At 41.9% G+C, this 17,783-nt stretch overlaps 1 protein-coding gene across 1 annotated transcript in view; it reads left to right on the top strand.

The window, feature by feature from the left end:
* Nucleotides 1-17,783, top strand: part of LOC137500484 (short stature homeobox protein 2-like) — a 230,038-nt gene that overhangs the window by 87,846 nt on the left and 124,409 nt on the right. The window contains exon 2 of the mRNA XM_068227384.1: nt 13,653-13,711. Within this exon, the coding sequence (XP_068083485.1) occupies nt 13,653-13,711 (59 nt within the window). The remainder of the gene's footprint in view (nt 1-13,652; nt 13,712-17,783) is intronic.

A 17,783-nucleotide genomic window follows, 5' to 3' on the forward strand; every position in this document is an offset into this window, starting at 1 on the left:
TTACTGTTCGACGTACAAAATCAAAATTTCACAGGTTTGTCGTTTTTACATCATACATTTCAAATAAGATAGAGTTTTAAAACATTCAAATCCTTTTGTATGGGTTTCAAATGAGTGTTAGTTCAGAAAATAAATAATCAATCCCCCAAAACCGTTTGGCATACAAACTGAGAGAGTATTTTACAGACTCAGTTGCCAGTGGATTCTCCAAAATATAAACTTTGAATAATAACTTTCAGTTTAAAACCGTAGCGAGGCACGGGAATTTTGCTAGTAAAAAAAATATGCCGTATACAATATGTTAGTATGACGAAACTCTCCCTTACATGATATCGCCAGTGTAACCAATTAAGTACACTCAATCAAAATGTACCCTTCATTCTATATCTCACTAATTGTAAGTTGAATAAGTACCCACATTTAGTTCTAGTCTGGAACGCATAAGTTGTGGTAGTCATTCAATTGTTGCGGAATATGACTGTCTTCCGAGTTCACCCAAATGTGCTCAAAGATTGCATATCTAATCGTATAACTCATCCTTTCTTAGGTTTTCATAACACTATACGCATTACAATGATGAGCTCACCGGACAAAAGTGAGTCACCTCTGCAAAAATCATTACAAGCATCAATTAATACCACGTAACTCCGCCTCTGGACTTGATAACCGCCTGGATTCAGTTAGGAAGTGAGTCCACAAGGTTATGCACGTACGTCGCGTCCAGGTTAAGCCACTCGCTGAGGATTTGATCGCCCATTTCCACCAAATTGCTGGGATGCTGATGTCTGCGTTTTTCCCGCTGTTCCTACATGTCCCAGAGATTTTTAATGGGGTTCAATTGAGGTGACTTTGCAGGCCAATCGAGATGTAATAGGGTGAGAGAGTGATCATAAAACCAGTCACATATACGTCCAGCCCGATGAACTTCGCTGTTGTCATCTTGAAAAATTGAGGTATCAACAGCAGACTCATCATGCAGATGTTGACTGAAAGGCAACACCTGATCATTCAGGTTGTTTAAATAAATATGTTAGTGGTCACCTCAGTGCGCGGGCCCAGTCCATGATACGAAAAATTATTCCTTGACACGGTGTTGGAATCAGGAAGGACAACTGGCCGTAAAAGGCGGCCAAGTCCACAAGTGCAACATAGATCGCACCCGCGACCCAGTCATGGTATAGAAAAAGCAGCGGTAGTACTAGTAGTAGTAGTAGTAGTAGTAGAAGAAGAAGAAGAAGAAGAAGAAGAAGAAGAAGAAGAATTAAAGACCTTTGGTGGCGCAGTTTTCGTCCATGAGAGAAACTTAACTCAGAAGGAACCCGTTTCATCTGTAAGTCTCTGATCTAATTGATATTAGGTACAACGAATTCAGTAGGAATATTTTATTCATCCATATCAAAATTAGATGCCCACTCGTATAATTAGCACCCGTATTGGGGTGTCAAAGTTTGCTCATCTGAGCACCGCGTAGACAGGAGTGAGAAGCAGCTAAAAGCGGCGCGGCCGGCCAGTTCATGTGTCACGCTCTCTCTCTCTTTCTCACTCCTACCACTTCATGCAGTGAATGGGACCGCGTGGGCCTGCGTACATACGTAGTATGTAAACACCGACACACAATGGGCACCGAAAACTGTTTCAATACCAATAAATATTCTATTGCTTATATAAAGTACTTACATTACACTTTCTATTCAGTGTACACATCACACAACTGAACCCTGTAGAACAAATGGTTGACATAAACAAGCCTTACACCACGAGCATTTCATTAGAGATAGTTCGATAAAAGAAGCACATGAAATATGGAAGCCATGAAATTAAAGCGAAATGAAATTGGATTTTCAAAATGGTCTGGCCCTGCCTTGTACCATGCATATTTCTATATTTTGTAAATCATAGGGAAGAAAGCTGATTGTGTACAAAGGCTTGGATACGAAGAATATAGTTTCTCTCGTGAATACTGGGGTTCACATCGTGGTGGAAAACAAAATCGTAGAAGTTTCTGATGAATTGTTTCCATATACGAATCCTTAAACATCAAGAGGCTGGATGAGTCCCATAGCGCCTTTCGGGATCGTCTTTACAGATACTTTTTCCTTCAACTTTTATCATTTTAATGTTATTCTCTGTATGATACGTTCATGAGTATCAGGTTCATTGGGAAAATATTCATTTTTTAGCCAATATTGATAATTATTTTAGTCTAATTTTCCGGATTTAGAGTCAACGACGCAGAGATTTTTGGCTTGGAAGAAAGTTCCTCAACTCTTGTGTCAGAAATGCCATGTTTTTCTCGCAAACAATACCAGCAATTGGTAAGAGATGTCCATATGTTGATATAATAGATTGCACAGTGTAACTGTGCGTTAATATGTTGAGTGGTTGTGTCTCGGCTAATACAGTCATCTCTCCACTATCGTGTAATGTCCTGCCACCTTATAATTTTAAACCGAACCCTTGAAAACACTAGAGCCAATATTTGCTGATATCGTCTTTTGTATCGCTCAAAAAGGTATTCGAAATTGCAACAATAGTCTTGAAATTATTTGTGTATCGTTTTATGTGTAATTTTTCTTGCTCAGTGTTACAAGACCGTTTAAATGTACCCGCCCACGAACTGGAAGCCTTGAAAGAAGGAAAATGTACCCGCTGAGCTACTTGGTGTCACCATGTTTTGAAATCACAATCATGGACGATTTTGCGTGCGATCTTTGAATTCTCGCAACTTTTCTAGGAGGACATCCTACTGGATTTTGTAACATTTTGTCTCTTCTTCCTTTCTTCCTTTTTCCACCTATAAATACCTGATTGAAGTATTAGCCGTCAGTAAGTATGCATAACTGTTTACCGCCGTCAGTTCCCCAGTGATGAATACCTTTTTACTGTAGGAAATATCGATAAAATTCTATTTCTTTTCCGGCATGCTGTCTTTAACGTCTTCACCGACACTCCGCGCAATGTTAAGGAAATTACTTTCATATTCAATGTTGTTATCATCGGTAGTATGATCGAGTTCAAGAAATTGTGGAGAATCTTCTGTAATTACGTCAACGGACACGTTGTCCTTAGCACGTCGTATACGTCCTAAAATAAATAAATAAATAAATAAATAAATAAATAAATAAATAAATAAATAAATAAATAAATAAATAAATAAATAAATAAATAAATAAATTAAATAAATAAATAAATAAACAAACACGTGGTATTTTCCTTTATTTATGTTAAAAGAATATGTACAGGAGACTACAATATCTCAAAAGCCTCATCAGCATTGTTAATTGCAGTTTTCAGCCAATTCTCTTCGGCAAATAATGCCATTTGGCTTTGAACAGCATACCAGCCTTAAATAGATAGCAGGATGCGGTCATCCGCTGTTTACAGTGAGAAACAACCACCGAGCAAGTTGGCCGTGCGGTTAGGGTCGCACAGCTGTGATCTTGCATTCGGGAGATAGTGGGTTCGAACCTTGCTGTTGGCAGCCCTTAAGATTGTTTTCCGTAGCTTCCCATTTTGAGACCAGGCAAATGCAGGGACTGCACGTTTATTAAGAGCACGGGGCTTCCTTCCCACTCCTAACACTTTCCCATCCCATGGTCGCGGTGGGACCTATCAGTGTCGGTGCGACGTGGAGCAAACGGTTATCTTAGAAACAACGATAAGTACTCACGAGTAAACAGTAATAGCAGGAAATTGTTCACATATACATTGCGTATATAACAATTTACCACTCGATGCAATATTAAACACAGCCAGTTCACGTCACACAGTCATAAAGATGGAGTATTTCCATGCAAAGTGCAAAATATTGTATTGAGGCCCGCACGGACCCGGCTGCCTCATGGAGTGGCAGTGATTGCTGAGGTTAGGGTTGATTGGTAGGTAGATGATTTTTGTTTTAAGAGGAAGTACAACCGGGCAACCATCCTCCATTTACGCTAATCAGAGGGGAAATAATAGAAGGATACCAACAATTCGAATAATGAAGGTATCGGTCAAGGAAAAACAAGGGACACGAAGGGTGTGAAAACGAAAGGCTCCGTAGGCCTCGTAAAAGTAATACCGCCGGGATGAGAGTCGACCAAGGGAGGTCGGACAGGAGAAATGGAAGAGAGAAACCTGGCAAGAATTATACCAGACTCAGCTGGGGGAACCGTGGTCGCCAACCCCCGTTCTCAAGTTGAGAGACTCCGGTCTCCCGAGGTTAGGGAAGTAATGTGAGTGCGATCGTGGCGGATGAACTGGCCGATGGCCCCACTCTACCTGCTTCCCGCCGCTCACTACTGTCCATGCGGTACTCAGATGAGCAAACTTTGACGCCCTAGAACTGGTGCTAAATATAAGACTGGGCATCTAATTTTGATATGGCTGAATAAAGCATTCCTACTGAAGTCGTTGTACCAAATCACGATCAGATCGGAAACTTACAGATGAAAGGGTTTATAGTCAGCCTTGAGAGACTCTACTAGTTGATTTATGATTCTCTGTAGTCTTCCCTTAAGAGAACTACACAATCTCGAGTTTAATGTGGGATCCCAGCGACAAGGGCGTGACTTTTCATTTCAAAACTCTCCTTTCTATTGGCTCGAATACAAACAACAGTCGGTGACTTTGACACGCGGCTTTCACGCTTCCTTCGTCCGTCCTCTACACTTCCGATCCACTGCTAAATGGCAGCGCTATTAGAACGTCGAAATTGGTACGCAGGCTGCCTAAATGGTACCGCTCCAGCAGATACGCAAATCAATAGATCAGACCAAGTAGTGGTAGTGTTCATTATTATTATTATTATTATTATTATTATTATTACCGAGTGGAGTGGCAGCATGTGTTAGTGGGCTACGGCTACCGAGTCTAGTTCTGCATTCGATACACGAATGGTTTCGAACCCCCATTGTGGCTGTCCTAAGAATGGTTTTCTGTGGTTTCCCATTTTCACTTACGTAACATCGTCACTGCGATGCCAAAACTGGGAATGTGGCATTACTCTTCCTATCTATTATTTCCGTTACCCTACCGCACTGTAGGAATGTATGTTTGCATGGCATATTTACGCACTTCCAGAGTATGATGTATTTAAGGTACATTTTCCTTAAAACTTTACACATAGGATAATGAATGTTCTGATGGACTGCATGTGGCTACGAGGCGTGACCAGTCTTAAGGGAAATAATGGATAGGAAGAGCATTGTCATATTAGCGGTTTTGGCACCGCCACCACGACATGTAATCAGTGTTTCTGGGTTATATCACTTACCTCCAGACTGCCTTTGTCATATACAGGGTCTCTCATGTAAACTAAGACCGAACGTACGGTGTTTGTACTCCGCGCTACGGCAGCTGCCTCAGCCGAACTTATGTCGCGTGCGGCCGGCCTGCTTTAAGCGTGTCATCCTTCCTGGGTTGTACAGGCATTGTATCTGGTAACCACATTCTGGCTGGCGCGAGTGACTTCTGACACTTTAGTATTTCTGATTTCATTCGTAATGGGTTTTCTTTTCAGTTCTTCCAATGCGTGAGGATTTTTTCTCGGGTCCACTAGGCTAATTGGTGACAGTCCCATTGACAGGTGGAATCGTGTACATCATATCTATTGCGCGACGCGTAAATACATACAACCATCACTTAAATTATTTGTATTATTTGTCTGAAAGGATCATCTAATTTCAGACAATATGGCCTGCAACAAGGACAAACTTCCACCCGAAACAATCTAAAATTTTAAGAACTTAAAAAATAAATAAAACTTTAAATTAAACAACCAACAATAGTAAAATATCAGCGTCTTAATAAAACACCCACAAAAAGTCACTTGACACAATAACAAGCAATGCATGCATGCATGTGTGTATGTATGTATGTATGTATGCATGTATGTATGTATGTATGTATGTATGTATGTATATTGGGTATTCAGCCCGAAGGATAGTATGATCCTCCACAGTTCCACCAATAGCTGTCATAGATAGCCTAGGCATCACTAGAGGCGTACAAGGGAAATGAAGAGTGAGGTAGTTTCCCGTTGCTTTCTTCACCGAGCCAGAAATTGATATTACATATCCATCTGCCAAGCCCACTGAAATGCATGCACCAACCGACCATATGAGTGATATTTTCACACCATTCATAACAGGGACTGGCTGCATAAGGAATGGTATTACTAGCATCGCTCATACCTTAGTCACTTTCATATCGTCAAAGTCAAGGATGAGACTGAGACAGGTCAACGAAAGTAACAAAGTAGCCTATACCAGAAGACACAGCACACTGTAAACACTACATCTCACCAGCAATACAAATACTAAAGCGCCAGGGCAAGGCATGGAGCAATTTCATTCCAAGACACGTTATTCGACCTATTTATAATGAATGCCGCGGAGCAGCACGAGTTCTCTAGTAGAAATCCCTGCTTGTTGTGCTAATTTTGTTGGGGATTTATTCGGTGATCATTCAAGATTCGCACCAATGTCATCTACCTTTTCCATTGTTAAAACTGTTCGTGTGCGCGCATGTTTTTTTTAAATTTATTTTTATTGAGCACTGAACCAGTAGTTTCAAATGTGAATCTGTGCTCATGAAGGTGGCACTTCACCAGGCAATTGCTGAACAATGCATCTCGTACCCGTCGAGCCGACTCGTACTAAAAAGAACTTTTATACATGAAAATGCGGTGTTGCAATGATAACTACCTCACCGTGTTAACAGCTGAGATTCTGACTGGCGACTGATGCTTGCAGGATCGAACATGTGCACGCAGCTGGCAAAGTCAAGAACTATGCGCGCGCCTCTAATACTGCAGCTTGCGTATAAACGCCGCTTGGACAGTCTTGGTTTATATAAGAGACCTTGCATTTGGATTTCTCAATGCCGCCGAAACGCCGCATACTACCGCCTGTCATTTACTGTTCGTCATTTTTGTTTGTCAGCTGTTACCTTACTCCTCTCTTTTTTTCTCTCTCTCTCTCTCGTTGAGACGTAACCCTCTCTTACGCACTTCTTTCGCTTCCCGTACTTTGTAGAAAGCATTATCACCGAGCTCGATAGCTGCAGTCGCTTAAGTGCAGCCAGTATCCAGTATTCGGGAGATAGTGGGTTCAAGCCTCACTGTCATCAGCCCTGAAAATGGTTTTCCGTGGTTTCCCGTTTTCACACCAGGGAAATGCTGGTGCTGTACCTTAAATAAGGCCACGGTCGCTTCCTTCGCACTTTTAGCCCTCTTCAGTCACCTCTTCCAACGGGCAGGTGAACTAGGAAGTGTGACCACAACTGAATGTTTGATCACTAACGACCATTTCGTGGAGAGAGCGAACCCCTGCTCTATTAACATAATATTCATAACCTCCAGGTGAGAGTTAGAAATACGTGTCGACTTATGAATTCATCGTAAGCTTATTCTCCCTTTCAAGTATCTTACACTTCCTTATTTTGGGTCATGGTGGGAGTTAAGTAATTAGTACAACCGGCAATAATGTGTGCTTCCATGGATTTTGGAATGATGGGCAAAAAATCAGGGACAGACTCATAATGTGAAAGCACATTACTTAAATATTGGAGTTTTCATCTTCATAACTTCTGTAAAGTGTGACAGTTCTTCTATTCTCTATGTTGTGTTGGGTGTTGTCGAATTGCTCCGATGGTTGTAGGAATGTGAAGATCAATCAATTAGTGGGGTCGAACTGGTCCGACGCTAAAATATCAAAACCAAGAATCGAAAAAGCCTTATCGTCCGCTCGTATATTATACCAACTGTCCCAATAAAACGGCCTTTCGGCCTTGTCAAATAAGTTAATAATATTTACATTTTTAAATGACATTATTTACAGTTTCAGGTTATTCTTGTTCCTGAGTGATACGTGATTTTCGTTCAACTTTTGCAGGTGTTACGTTTTCCCTTTCATGTAGTTTATAAATTTACTAGCTGCAGTACCGTGCAGTCATATAGAATGTGCTAAGTTATCTAACTCCACAGGTACATTCCGCCAATATTGAGGCAGCAGTAATGTCATCTATCGGAGATGCGTGACAGAAGAAGAGACAAATCACATCACATCAATAGTCAATGTAATGTTATTTCTGATCAGGTTTATGAGCTTTCACATTGTAGACCTTCACGTTTAGTTTTCTTCCGACTCTGTGATGTTAAAGCATCTCATGTAAAGGCAGTCCTCCTTCTTTCACGGCACCCCGTTGTCTTATTCTTTAAGCGATCGCTCCTTTATGACATTTTCTAATTTTTTATAATCATCTTCACATTTTTCCTTGTCGATACGGACCTTGTGACCACGTGGTTTTACACCTTAAGACAATCGTGACAAAAACCATCGCCAATTAACATGATCGAACAATATTTCCATGTTAGCAAATGCTTGGCGTTGATATGGACTAAGTAACAAAAGTCTAAATCCATTATTCTGTTATCATAGTCGGTATGGTAAAACTGTATTAAGTCGTACATTGTATTCTCTATAAGTTTGATTATGTAGTACTTTTCGATTGGACATAGGTAATTAAAAAAATTAAATTTTAGGCCTCTTCCCCTAAACTACCATTTCATGGAGCTCGCATAACATGATTTATAACCTAGACTGTAGCACATTATTACCCGACTTAACATATCGATTTTCATTAAATTCTGTTCACCCATTTTCTTGTGGCTCGGCGGTGATATGGACTTCGCAACAAAAATCGGAATTCATGAATTTCTCTGGTATCATAGCCGCTGTCGTAAACCTGTATAAGGCATACATGATCGGAAATTTAATTCTATATAACTTTCGTTATGTAATATTTATCTACAGGACCACTAATAACATAGATACTTGAGAACTGCATTTTAGGCATGCCCCTAAACTACCATTTCACTTAGTGTGAATACACTGACTGACAGAGCAAATGCAACACCAAGAAGGAGTGGTCAGAACTGTATGCCAATTGCAGGGTAGACAGACGTCACTGAGGTATGCTCATGATGTGAAATGCGCCGCTGTGCTGCGCACGTAGCGAACGATAAATGGGACACGGCGTTGGCGAATGGCCCACTTCGTACCGTGATTTCTTAGCCGACAGTCATTGTAGAACGTGTTGTCGTGTGCCACAAGACACGTGTATAGCTAAGAATGCCAGGCCGCCGTCAACGGAGGCATTTCCAGCAGACAGACGACTTTACGAGGGGTATGGTGATCGGGCTGAGAAGGGCAGGTTGATCGCTTCGTCAAATCGCAGCCGATACCCATAGGGATGTGTCCACGGTGCAGCGCCTGTGGCGAAGATGGTTGGCGCAGGGACATGTGGCACGTGCGAGGGGTCCAGGCGCAGCCCGAGTGACGTCAGCACGCGAGGATCGGCGCATCCGCCGCCAAGCGGTGGCAGCCCCGCACGCCACGTCAACCGCCATTCTTCAGCATGTGCAAGACACCCTGGCTGTTCCAATATCGACCAGAACAATTTCCCGTCGATTGGTTGAAGGAGGCCTGCACTCCCGGCGTCCGCTCAGAAGACTACCATTGACTCCACAGCATAGACGTGCACGCCTGGCATGGTGCCGGGCTAGAGCGACTTGGATGAGGGAATGGCGGAACGTCGTGTTCTCCGATGAGTCACGCTTCTGTTCTGTCAGTGATAGTCACCGCAGACGAGTGTGGCGTCGGCGTGGAGAAAGGTCAAATCCGGCAGTAACTGTGGAGCGCCCTACCGCTAGACAAAGCGGCATCATGGTTTGGGGCGTTATTGCGTATGATTCCACGTCACCTCTAGTGCGTATTCAAGGCACGTTAAATGCCCACCGCTACGTGCAGCATGTGCTGCGGCCGGTGGCACTCCCGTACCTTCAGGGGCTGCCCAATGCTCTGTTTTAGCAGGATAATGCCCGCCCACACACTGCTCGCATCTCCCAACAGGCTCTACGAGGTGTACAGATGCTTCCGTGGCCAGCGTACTCTCCGGATCTCTCACCAATCGAACACGTGTGGGATCTCATTGGACGCCATTTGCAAACTCTGCTCCAGCCTCGTACGGACGACCAACTGTGGCAAATGGTTGACAGAGAATGGAGAAACATCCCTCAGGACACCATCCGCACTCTTATTGACTCTGTACCTCGACGTGTTTCTGCGTGCATCGCCGCTCGCGGTGGTCCTACATCCTACTGAGTCGATGCCGTGCGCATTGTGTAACCTGCATATCGGTTTGAAATAAACATCAATTATTCGTCCGTGCCGTCTCTGTTTTTTCCCCAACTTTCATCCCTTTCGAACCACTCCTTCTTGGTGCTGCATTTGCTCTGTCACTCAGTGTATAATTATTTATAACCTAGATTGTGGTGGCTCATTCCCCGACTTTACATACCGATTTGTATTAAATTCCGTTAAGCTGTTTACTCGTGATGCCCGTGCATACATACATAAATACATACAGACAGACATACATACAGAAATGACGGAAAATAAAAAGTGCATAACCTTGTTACTGTGGACACGTCCGATACAGATATACCATTTTTTAATTGTCAGCAATGTACAGACAAAACTCTTATTTATATATACTATATAGATTTACTCATAGTTATTTCCCCAGACTGAAGAGCCAAACAGTTATTAAAAATAAAAGATAAAAATCGAATTCTTATAATTCATATTTTATATTCCACGCCCTCTCCTGTGGAATTTGATCCCTAGACTTAACTTGTCGATGTCTCTCTGTAACTCTTACTCTGATCAGAAGGATCTTTTTCACCGATATATTAAATCTCACCAGTGACATTGATTGATGGATGTATTGACACAACGATTAATTGAGTGATATAACATCGACTGAAAATGCGCGGAGGGAAAAACTATGAACAATACTGGTGAGAAACAGACGTCTAGAGAGTAGAACCTCTCGCCACGTTGGCAAAGGCACACATCTCATCCCCCAGCTCCCTCAGGGTTTTATAATTAGTCGGAGAAGAAAGGTGGTGTCTAGTGAAGGGGTTGGGGCGTATTTGGGTCAGCGGCCTAGCTGCTGACTTTCCACTGGATGTCTCAGGTCCAAATTCCGGTCGATCTCAGGTTAGATTTTCACCCAAAAAGGGTAAGCGGCCTTAAACCCTCGGTGAAAACCCAAACGAGCATGGTGAGCTCAGAAATAACTAGGATAAGTTTAGGAAAGTTTATTTCTGGCTATCGGTTCAGAGGGCTCTGGATTCGAGTCCAGACCGAGTCATGGGTTTTAACTGTGTGTGGTTAATTCCTCTAACTCGCAGGCTGAGTGATCTTTCTAATACACAGAAATACGTGTTACTGAATACACCCCCCCCCCCATAGAGGATTGATGTTAGAAACGGCATCCGGCCATAAAACTAGGCCAAATCCAAAATCAATTGCCGACTCCAAAATACTGGAGAAAACGTCAAGATATAAATATAGCTTCAAGCTTTCGAAATTGCTTCCTCTCATTTGTAGCAGGTTCGTTCGTTTCACTTTTACTGCACTTTATTTCATATAATCTTGTGCTGCAGGGAAGAGACATATGAAATCTTACGGACATATAACATGAACGGACGAGTCTCGACTGGCCAAAAAAGAATCTTCATTATCATTAACGGAACCCGACAAACCAAATTACGCTGGCTGGTAGACACTGAAAGCGACCTTGCAGAAATTAGCATTGACCCACTGGTTACTACACGGACAACATTCAGAGAGAAAAATAATTTCGCATAAATTCTCATCCAAGAACCCAACGGCCAGGATCTTGGAACTCAAAAATGCTTGGACACAAGAGAGAAGACAAGCCCATAGTGAAATGATGGGGAAGTTTCGGGAAGATAAGAACAAGAAGACCAGTGCTAAATAATGGTTCTACATGCTCCTTAGAGGGGAAAACGCATTATATATAATAAACATTAACATCCCGGCAGGGAACCATTATTTAACTCCACCGATACCTCCCTCTATGTATTATTAGTGGTGGACACACCACCTTCGGATCCCAAGATCGCGCATTTAAACCTGGATGAGGTATACGAAGGGCGAATTCGCACAGTCCATGTCGTACGATGTCGGCATGTAAAAGACCTCTGGTGACACATTTCGTGTCTACCGGGTAAAATTTGTTATACTCAGATATAGATCGCCCAATAGAGACTCAATTTGCTCTGTCGTATGATAGAAAAAAACGGAAACGTCTACAACACGATGATGATGATGACTATATTATAAGTATTATAAGTATAATTATATTATAAGTATTATTACTGTTGTATCACCACAAATTGAAATTATTCTTACTCTTAGGCGTTTTCAATCGAGAATATTAACCTGAGTTTAGCCCCACTGAAGCAGCAGGCTCGTCAGTTGGATTAGCACTGCCTTCCTAGACGCTGGCGGCTAATGCGCTGTTGAGATACCACTTTTAACCTTTCTTGAAGCTCAGTGCACGAGCAAGATGTCGCAGACAAGTAGAGTTTTATATCTGCATATTCATTAATGGTTTATTTTAGCGCAAAGTAATAAATGAACAACAATGTGAAGGATATAGCACCAAAGAATAAGTCCATATTGAAAACATTCTGAAAATACACTGCTCAAAACAGAAATTTTCTCACATTGTATATGCTCATATCTCCATGATGCGCATACCTATTGAAATCAAACCGAACTCGCAATGAAAACAAACCTTCTCCTTTACAACAATTAACAACTGAAATTAAAAGTTGTCCTTTGATCATCGTGCCATTCACAAAGTTGTCCCTAGCCACACATGAAAATGGCTACGTGGTCATTAAGCCCCTTAATAAGGAGTATTGCCATCTCTCGCATGGGTAACGGGTTCACAACGCATGCTCATGCTTGTGACAAGGCGCCACACGTCCCCAGTCTTCCAAAATGGCGTATTAAAGGTCATGCAGTTTAGGGAGTGGATTTCTCGCTCGGTTGCGCTGTTCATGTTGGTCGCAGAGTTGTTCGATCGGCAAGTCGGAACTTCTAGATGACTACTCCATTCGCTGCACGTGGTGCTCTTTCAGGAACCTCCAAACGAGGTTGGCATCATGTGCATTATCATGCATGAACACTGCGTTTTCATATGTGGCACTAAGATCTCGTCAATGTATCGTCGATCAGTTAACGATCCATTGTGAATAATTAGGAAATCAATTTTCGTGTTAATACTTTGCCTACCCACACCAAAATAGATCCACCTCCATAAGCAACTTTATATTGTACAACTTTCGGACGAAATCGCTCCCTACGTCCCTTCCAGAATAACAGACCAAAATGTCATCGATATATCGTGAAACAGGAATCATTCTAGAACAGCACCGGAATTATGCCAGTGTCTAGCTGCGAGTGCAGGTGACTTACAGTAAACCGCAGTATCCCGTCACAATATCGTCTGTCCTCTTCAGGTGCTTGGTCGGGTCGTCATGATCTCTAACACGCCTCTCGAAGCCTGTTTCTGACTGTTTGGTCACTAACTGCTGTAGGTTAATCTGTCTGTTGTGCTCGTGCTGTAACTCGAAATGCTGCTTCAAAGAGCTTATAGGTGTACAAAAAGGTTCCTGCTCCGGGATTGGTTCTCCTTCGGCGGTCCGTGTCAGGGCACCCGGCAAACCTTTCAGTCTCCTCCGGCAGTCTAGATTGCGTCAAAGCAAAATTATTATACGCGGTAAGTGAGACCATACGATCATCATCATCATCATCATCATCATTATCACAAACACATTAAGAGAGTGACGACGTTCATCAACGTCTGAGATACTGTACAACTAACGAGAACTGGCAGCCCTCAGTCCAATCAAGCGAAGAACTGAAAGAGAAAAAGGATTCCTTATAGAAATGCGTCATTTGTTTGGCTGCCGAAATCTTATCTTAGATTTTAGAAAGAGGATTGTGAGTTGCTACTCCTTTTCACCCTCTTCTACGGTGCGGCGTTGCAGTCGGATGGATCTACTGGGGAATCCCTCAAAAGGCTTACTAAGAAGAAAGTCATCGAAAGGATGGGTTTTCAACCAGATTTCATGAAACTGCTCAGTAAGAGAAAATTCTAATATTTCGGTATAATGAGCAATAAGCACACATACTGAACCCGTTTGACATGCTCATGCCGATTACAATGGCAAAATTGTATTATAAATTCCCAATGTTTAATAATGATAGGCCTCATAATTGTATATTTCATTGTGTGGCAAAATATTGTAAATGACAGGATATGACAGGCATCAATAGTCTACGGGGGTGGGGGAGAATTAGGCCAGTATATGTCTTTAACAAGGAAAGGACGCTTGTAGTTACTGTTCGAACGAATCGTTACCTCGAAGGGCTATTTTGAAGCAAACGGAGAAGCATGAGCAGACGAAGGTATATTAGCGTCATTCAATAAAGTTTGAATACATCGTCATCATGTTCGAGGCTAGAAAGTAGGTGGACTGGTGTAAACAGGAGGAAGAATAACTTCGATGAAGCCACAACAAACCACGAAGTTAAGTCCAGTGAGGTGAAAGCGTCATGCTAAAATTTAAATATGACTGGACCAGAAGATGATCGGTGCCCTGAATGTGCATAATGATGAGAAGATGGAAGTTAATAAAACGGCTAGCACGAGGTAAGAGAACATCTAATTCATGAATCGTAAGAGTATCTTTATTTTGTGGTTCGTCGAAGTCGAAGAAGTTTATAATTCGTGAATCGTAGGAGTGACTTTACACTGTGGATCGTAGGTGTGTCTCCATATTGTGAATCTAAGAGGTCTTTAATTTTTGGATCATAGAAGACTGTATCTTATTGAAATCGTTGGAGAGATGCAGAGACATTGTTCCTGGAGAGTTTGTATTACCATATGAATTTCAGAACATTTTTAAACCGTGAGTTCGAGAGTTTCTTTGTGAGAGAGTGTGTAATCTTTCTAAATAACAATTAATAGCTATTGCTCCACGTTGGGCGCCATTTGTAATCTTTTTTTATATATGAATAAATAACTGAAACAAAACATTTGAAATAAAAATTGATAAAAGTAATTAATCGAAATGTCCACAGTATGGGCGTCAGAGTTCACCAGAATGAATCCCTCAAATTTTAATAGAGCATGATGATTTTCTCTCCCAGGGCGTGTACATAAAGCTACGTACTGGTACATCTGCTTCAGGTCTTACCTAACCTTCTGAAAATGATTAAATAGGTAGGAACTGCACCTAGGTGCATCAATAACTCCTATGATTATAAAATAACTAACTATATTCCAAATAATATCTGTGCATGAACACCTCATCAACACACCAAAATATACATAAAATACACTCACAAAATACTGCTGGAAGACTACATATTTATACAATTATCCAACAACAATAACAACAACAAAACAGTGGTAAACGGAAAGCTAGGTCCAAGGTGCCATTTGTAGTCATCCCGATGAACATTAATTACAAAGCACGTATATATAGATAAATACTCTTCACTGTCTCTGTGTATCAACACAACTTGCAGTATATTCTCATTATTAGCACTTGCTATATCACATTAATACTGTACCTTTATAATTCTGTGTTCGCTGATTCTAACACTTGGTTTAAAGATATTTTCACTTGAGCAACACACGTTTGTTGTTCCAGAATATAAATTATGGAAAGTCTGAAATACAGTACGCCATAGCTTTCATCAACATATAAGACACCAAGCCGCCACAGGTGATATAATATCAAGTGCCTAAGCACCCCACAGTACCACACATCACATTCCACAAAATGTCACGTCAACCACGTTCCACAATAGTTTTAAGGCAAATCCTCCGATGTTTTCTCCAATGTCTTTTCTCACATGCCTATGTAGATCTCAGGTTCCCCTATTCTCTCATGATATGTCTAAATTGGTCCTGGCCATGCAATCACGTGTGGAAGACCCTCTTGCCATTCCAAGACTACGCCCCGAACCTCTTCCGAGTCCCATGACAATAAAAACAAGCCCACGTTATCGGACTCTGGGCTATTCCACATGACTCACGGAAACTTTCCGACTTGTAAGTGGCACTGTTTTCCCATGCGCTTGTACAAAAAAAAATTACTTATATCACATATGAAGACCATCCAGCTTATAAAATATTAAAAATAAATATACAAATGAATTATTATTAATAATAATACGAATATTGACAATAATATCTCTTACTTCTGAATACAGTGTGAGGGTGCGATATACAGTATGTACTATCACAAGTGAGCTGTGTCTTTGTACTGTTCTGTCAGTCGACCGAACCACCGCCAGCACGGAGCCAGAGCTGTTGAAACCAGCAGAAATCTATGTAAATAACATATTTGTACAGGACGCATGGAACAACATGTTTGCTACAGCCAGGCAGCGATTGCTCATTAGAAGTAAATAGTGAAAGGGAAACCGAGTCAAACAAGGACCGGAAGCTATAGATAGATAACTTTGCGGCAATCTTGAGAAAGGCACCGCTATCGGGAATAACAAATTAGTCAGCCGCGCACAGAGTATAAAGAGGGTAGCTAGAGGAGATAAGAGGTCTTCTCCAGTCTTCTCCACTAGGTCACGCACGGAGATTCTTCTCTACCGGCAAGTAGTGTCCGGAAGGTCATCTCCAACAGAACTTCTCAGGCAAGTCATGTAAGTCTTGAGCAGAGAGACGGTCAGCTAAGAAGTAGTTAGCATACCGCTATGTAGTAAGAGAGATATTAAGACGTCGGGGTTTGAGTCGAGCTTGTACTCCAAGGAACTTTAGAAACAGTAACCAGTTATTCAAGAGATAGACTACAGTCTCAGGGAGACTAGAAATATTGGCAGTATAGAGTCTGATAGAGAGAATTGAATCAGAATAAGCAACGTGTTTTCCATGCTACCTAAGAGATTATCATAACGTGTAAACATTGTAAATAAGAAGAAGCCAATATACAGAGATATTAATTTGGAGAAGGGATTCAGAAGCTGTCTTTCACTTAGTATTCTCCGAGACACCCATCCAGCTCCCACACCAATTTGACAAGCGACACACCGCTCGGCCGCACGACATAAATGGTGTCAGCAGCGGGGTTCCCGGGTTCGAATACCTCAGAGAGCAGCACTGCAATCAACTGAGAGAAGACGAAGGCGCAGAGAAGTCCAGGGGTCCAGAACGAGCAGCACGGCAGGTAGCTGAAAGAAGACGAGGACGCAGAGAAGACCGACCCAGTAGTCCAGGACAAGCGGAGACAACAGCCGACAACCCATCGAAGAAGACGTCACTAAGGGGTAAGTCATACTCAGAGCCACAATTTAAGTAATTGAGAGTAAGGTTAAATTTTAAAGATGTCACACCATTCTGAAGACGTGATGTCAAATGCTAGTGGAATTGAGGAAACTGAGGAACCTACTCAAAGTGGACCTAGTATTCACATGCCAGTGAATTCCGCATGCAGATTAGTAGAATCAAATTTTGACAGAAGAAATAAAAGTCAATTAAGGGAATTTTGCGCAGACGTAGACGCAGCTTTCAGGCTAATTAAACCAGAAGAACATACATTCTTCTATCAATATGTATTGTCAAGAATTAAGGGAGAAGCTAGGCGCAAACTTATGGTTAGGCGCGACGTAAAGAATTGGCCGACTGCGAAAGCAGTATTAAATGAATATTACGCGGAGAAACAGACACTCGAACATTATGTTAGCGAAATGTCAGAAACTCGCCAAGGAAAAAGCGAGAATGTACAGGAGTGGGCAACGCGAATAGAGTCGCTTTAGAGATAGCTAGTCCAGGAGAGACAGACGGAATTAGAATGATAGCAGAGCACTTAGGACGTGCATATTTTATTA

Source organism: Anabrus simplex, chromosome 4 (genome assembly GCF_040414725.1).
Source record: "Anabrus simplex isolate iqAnaSimp1 chromosome 4, ASM4041472v1, whole genome shotgun sequence".
NCBI classification, from domain to species: domain Eukaryota; kingdom Metazoa; phylum Arthropoda; class Insecta; order Orthoptera; family Tettigoniidae; genus Anabrus; species Anabrus simplex.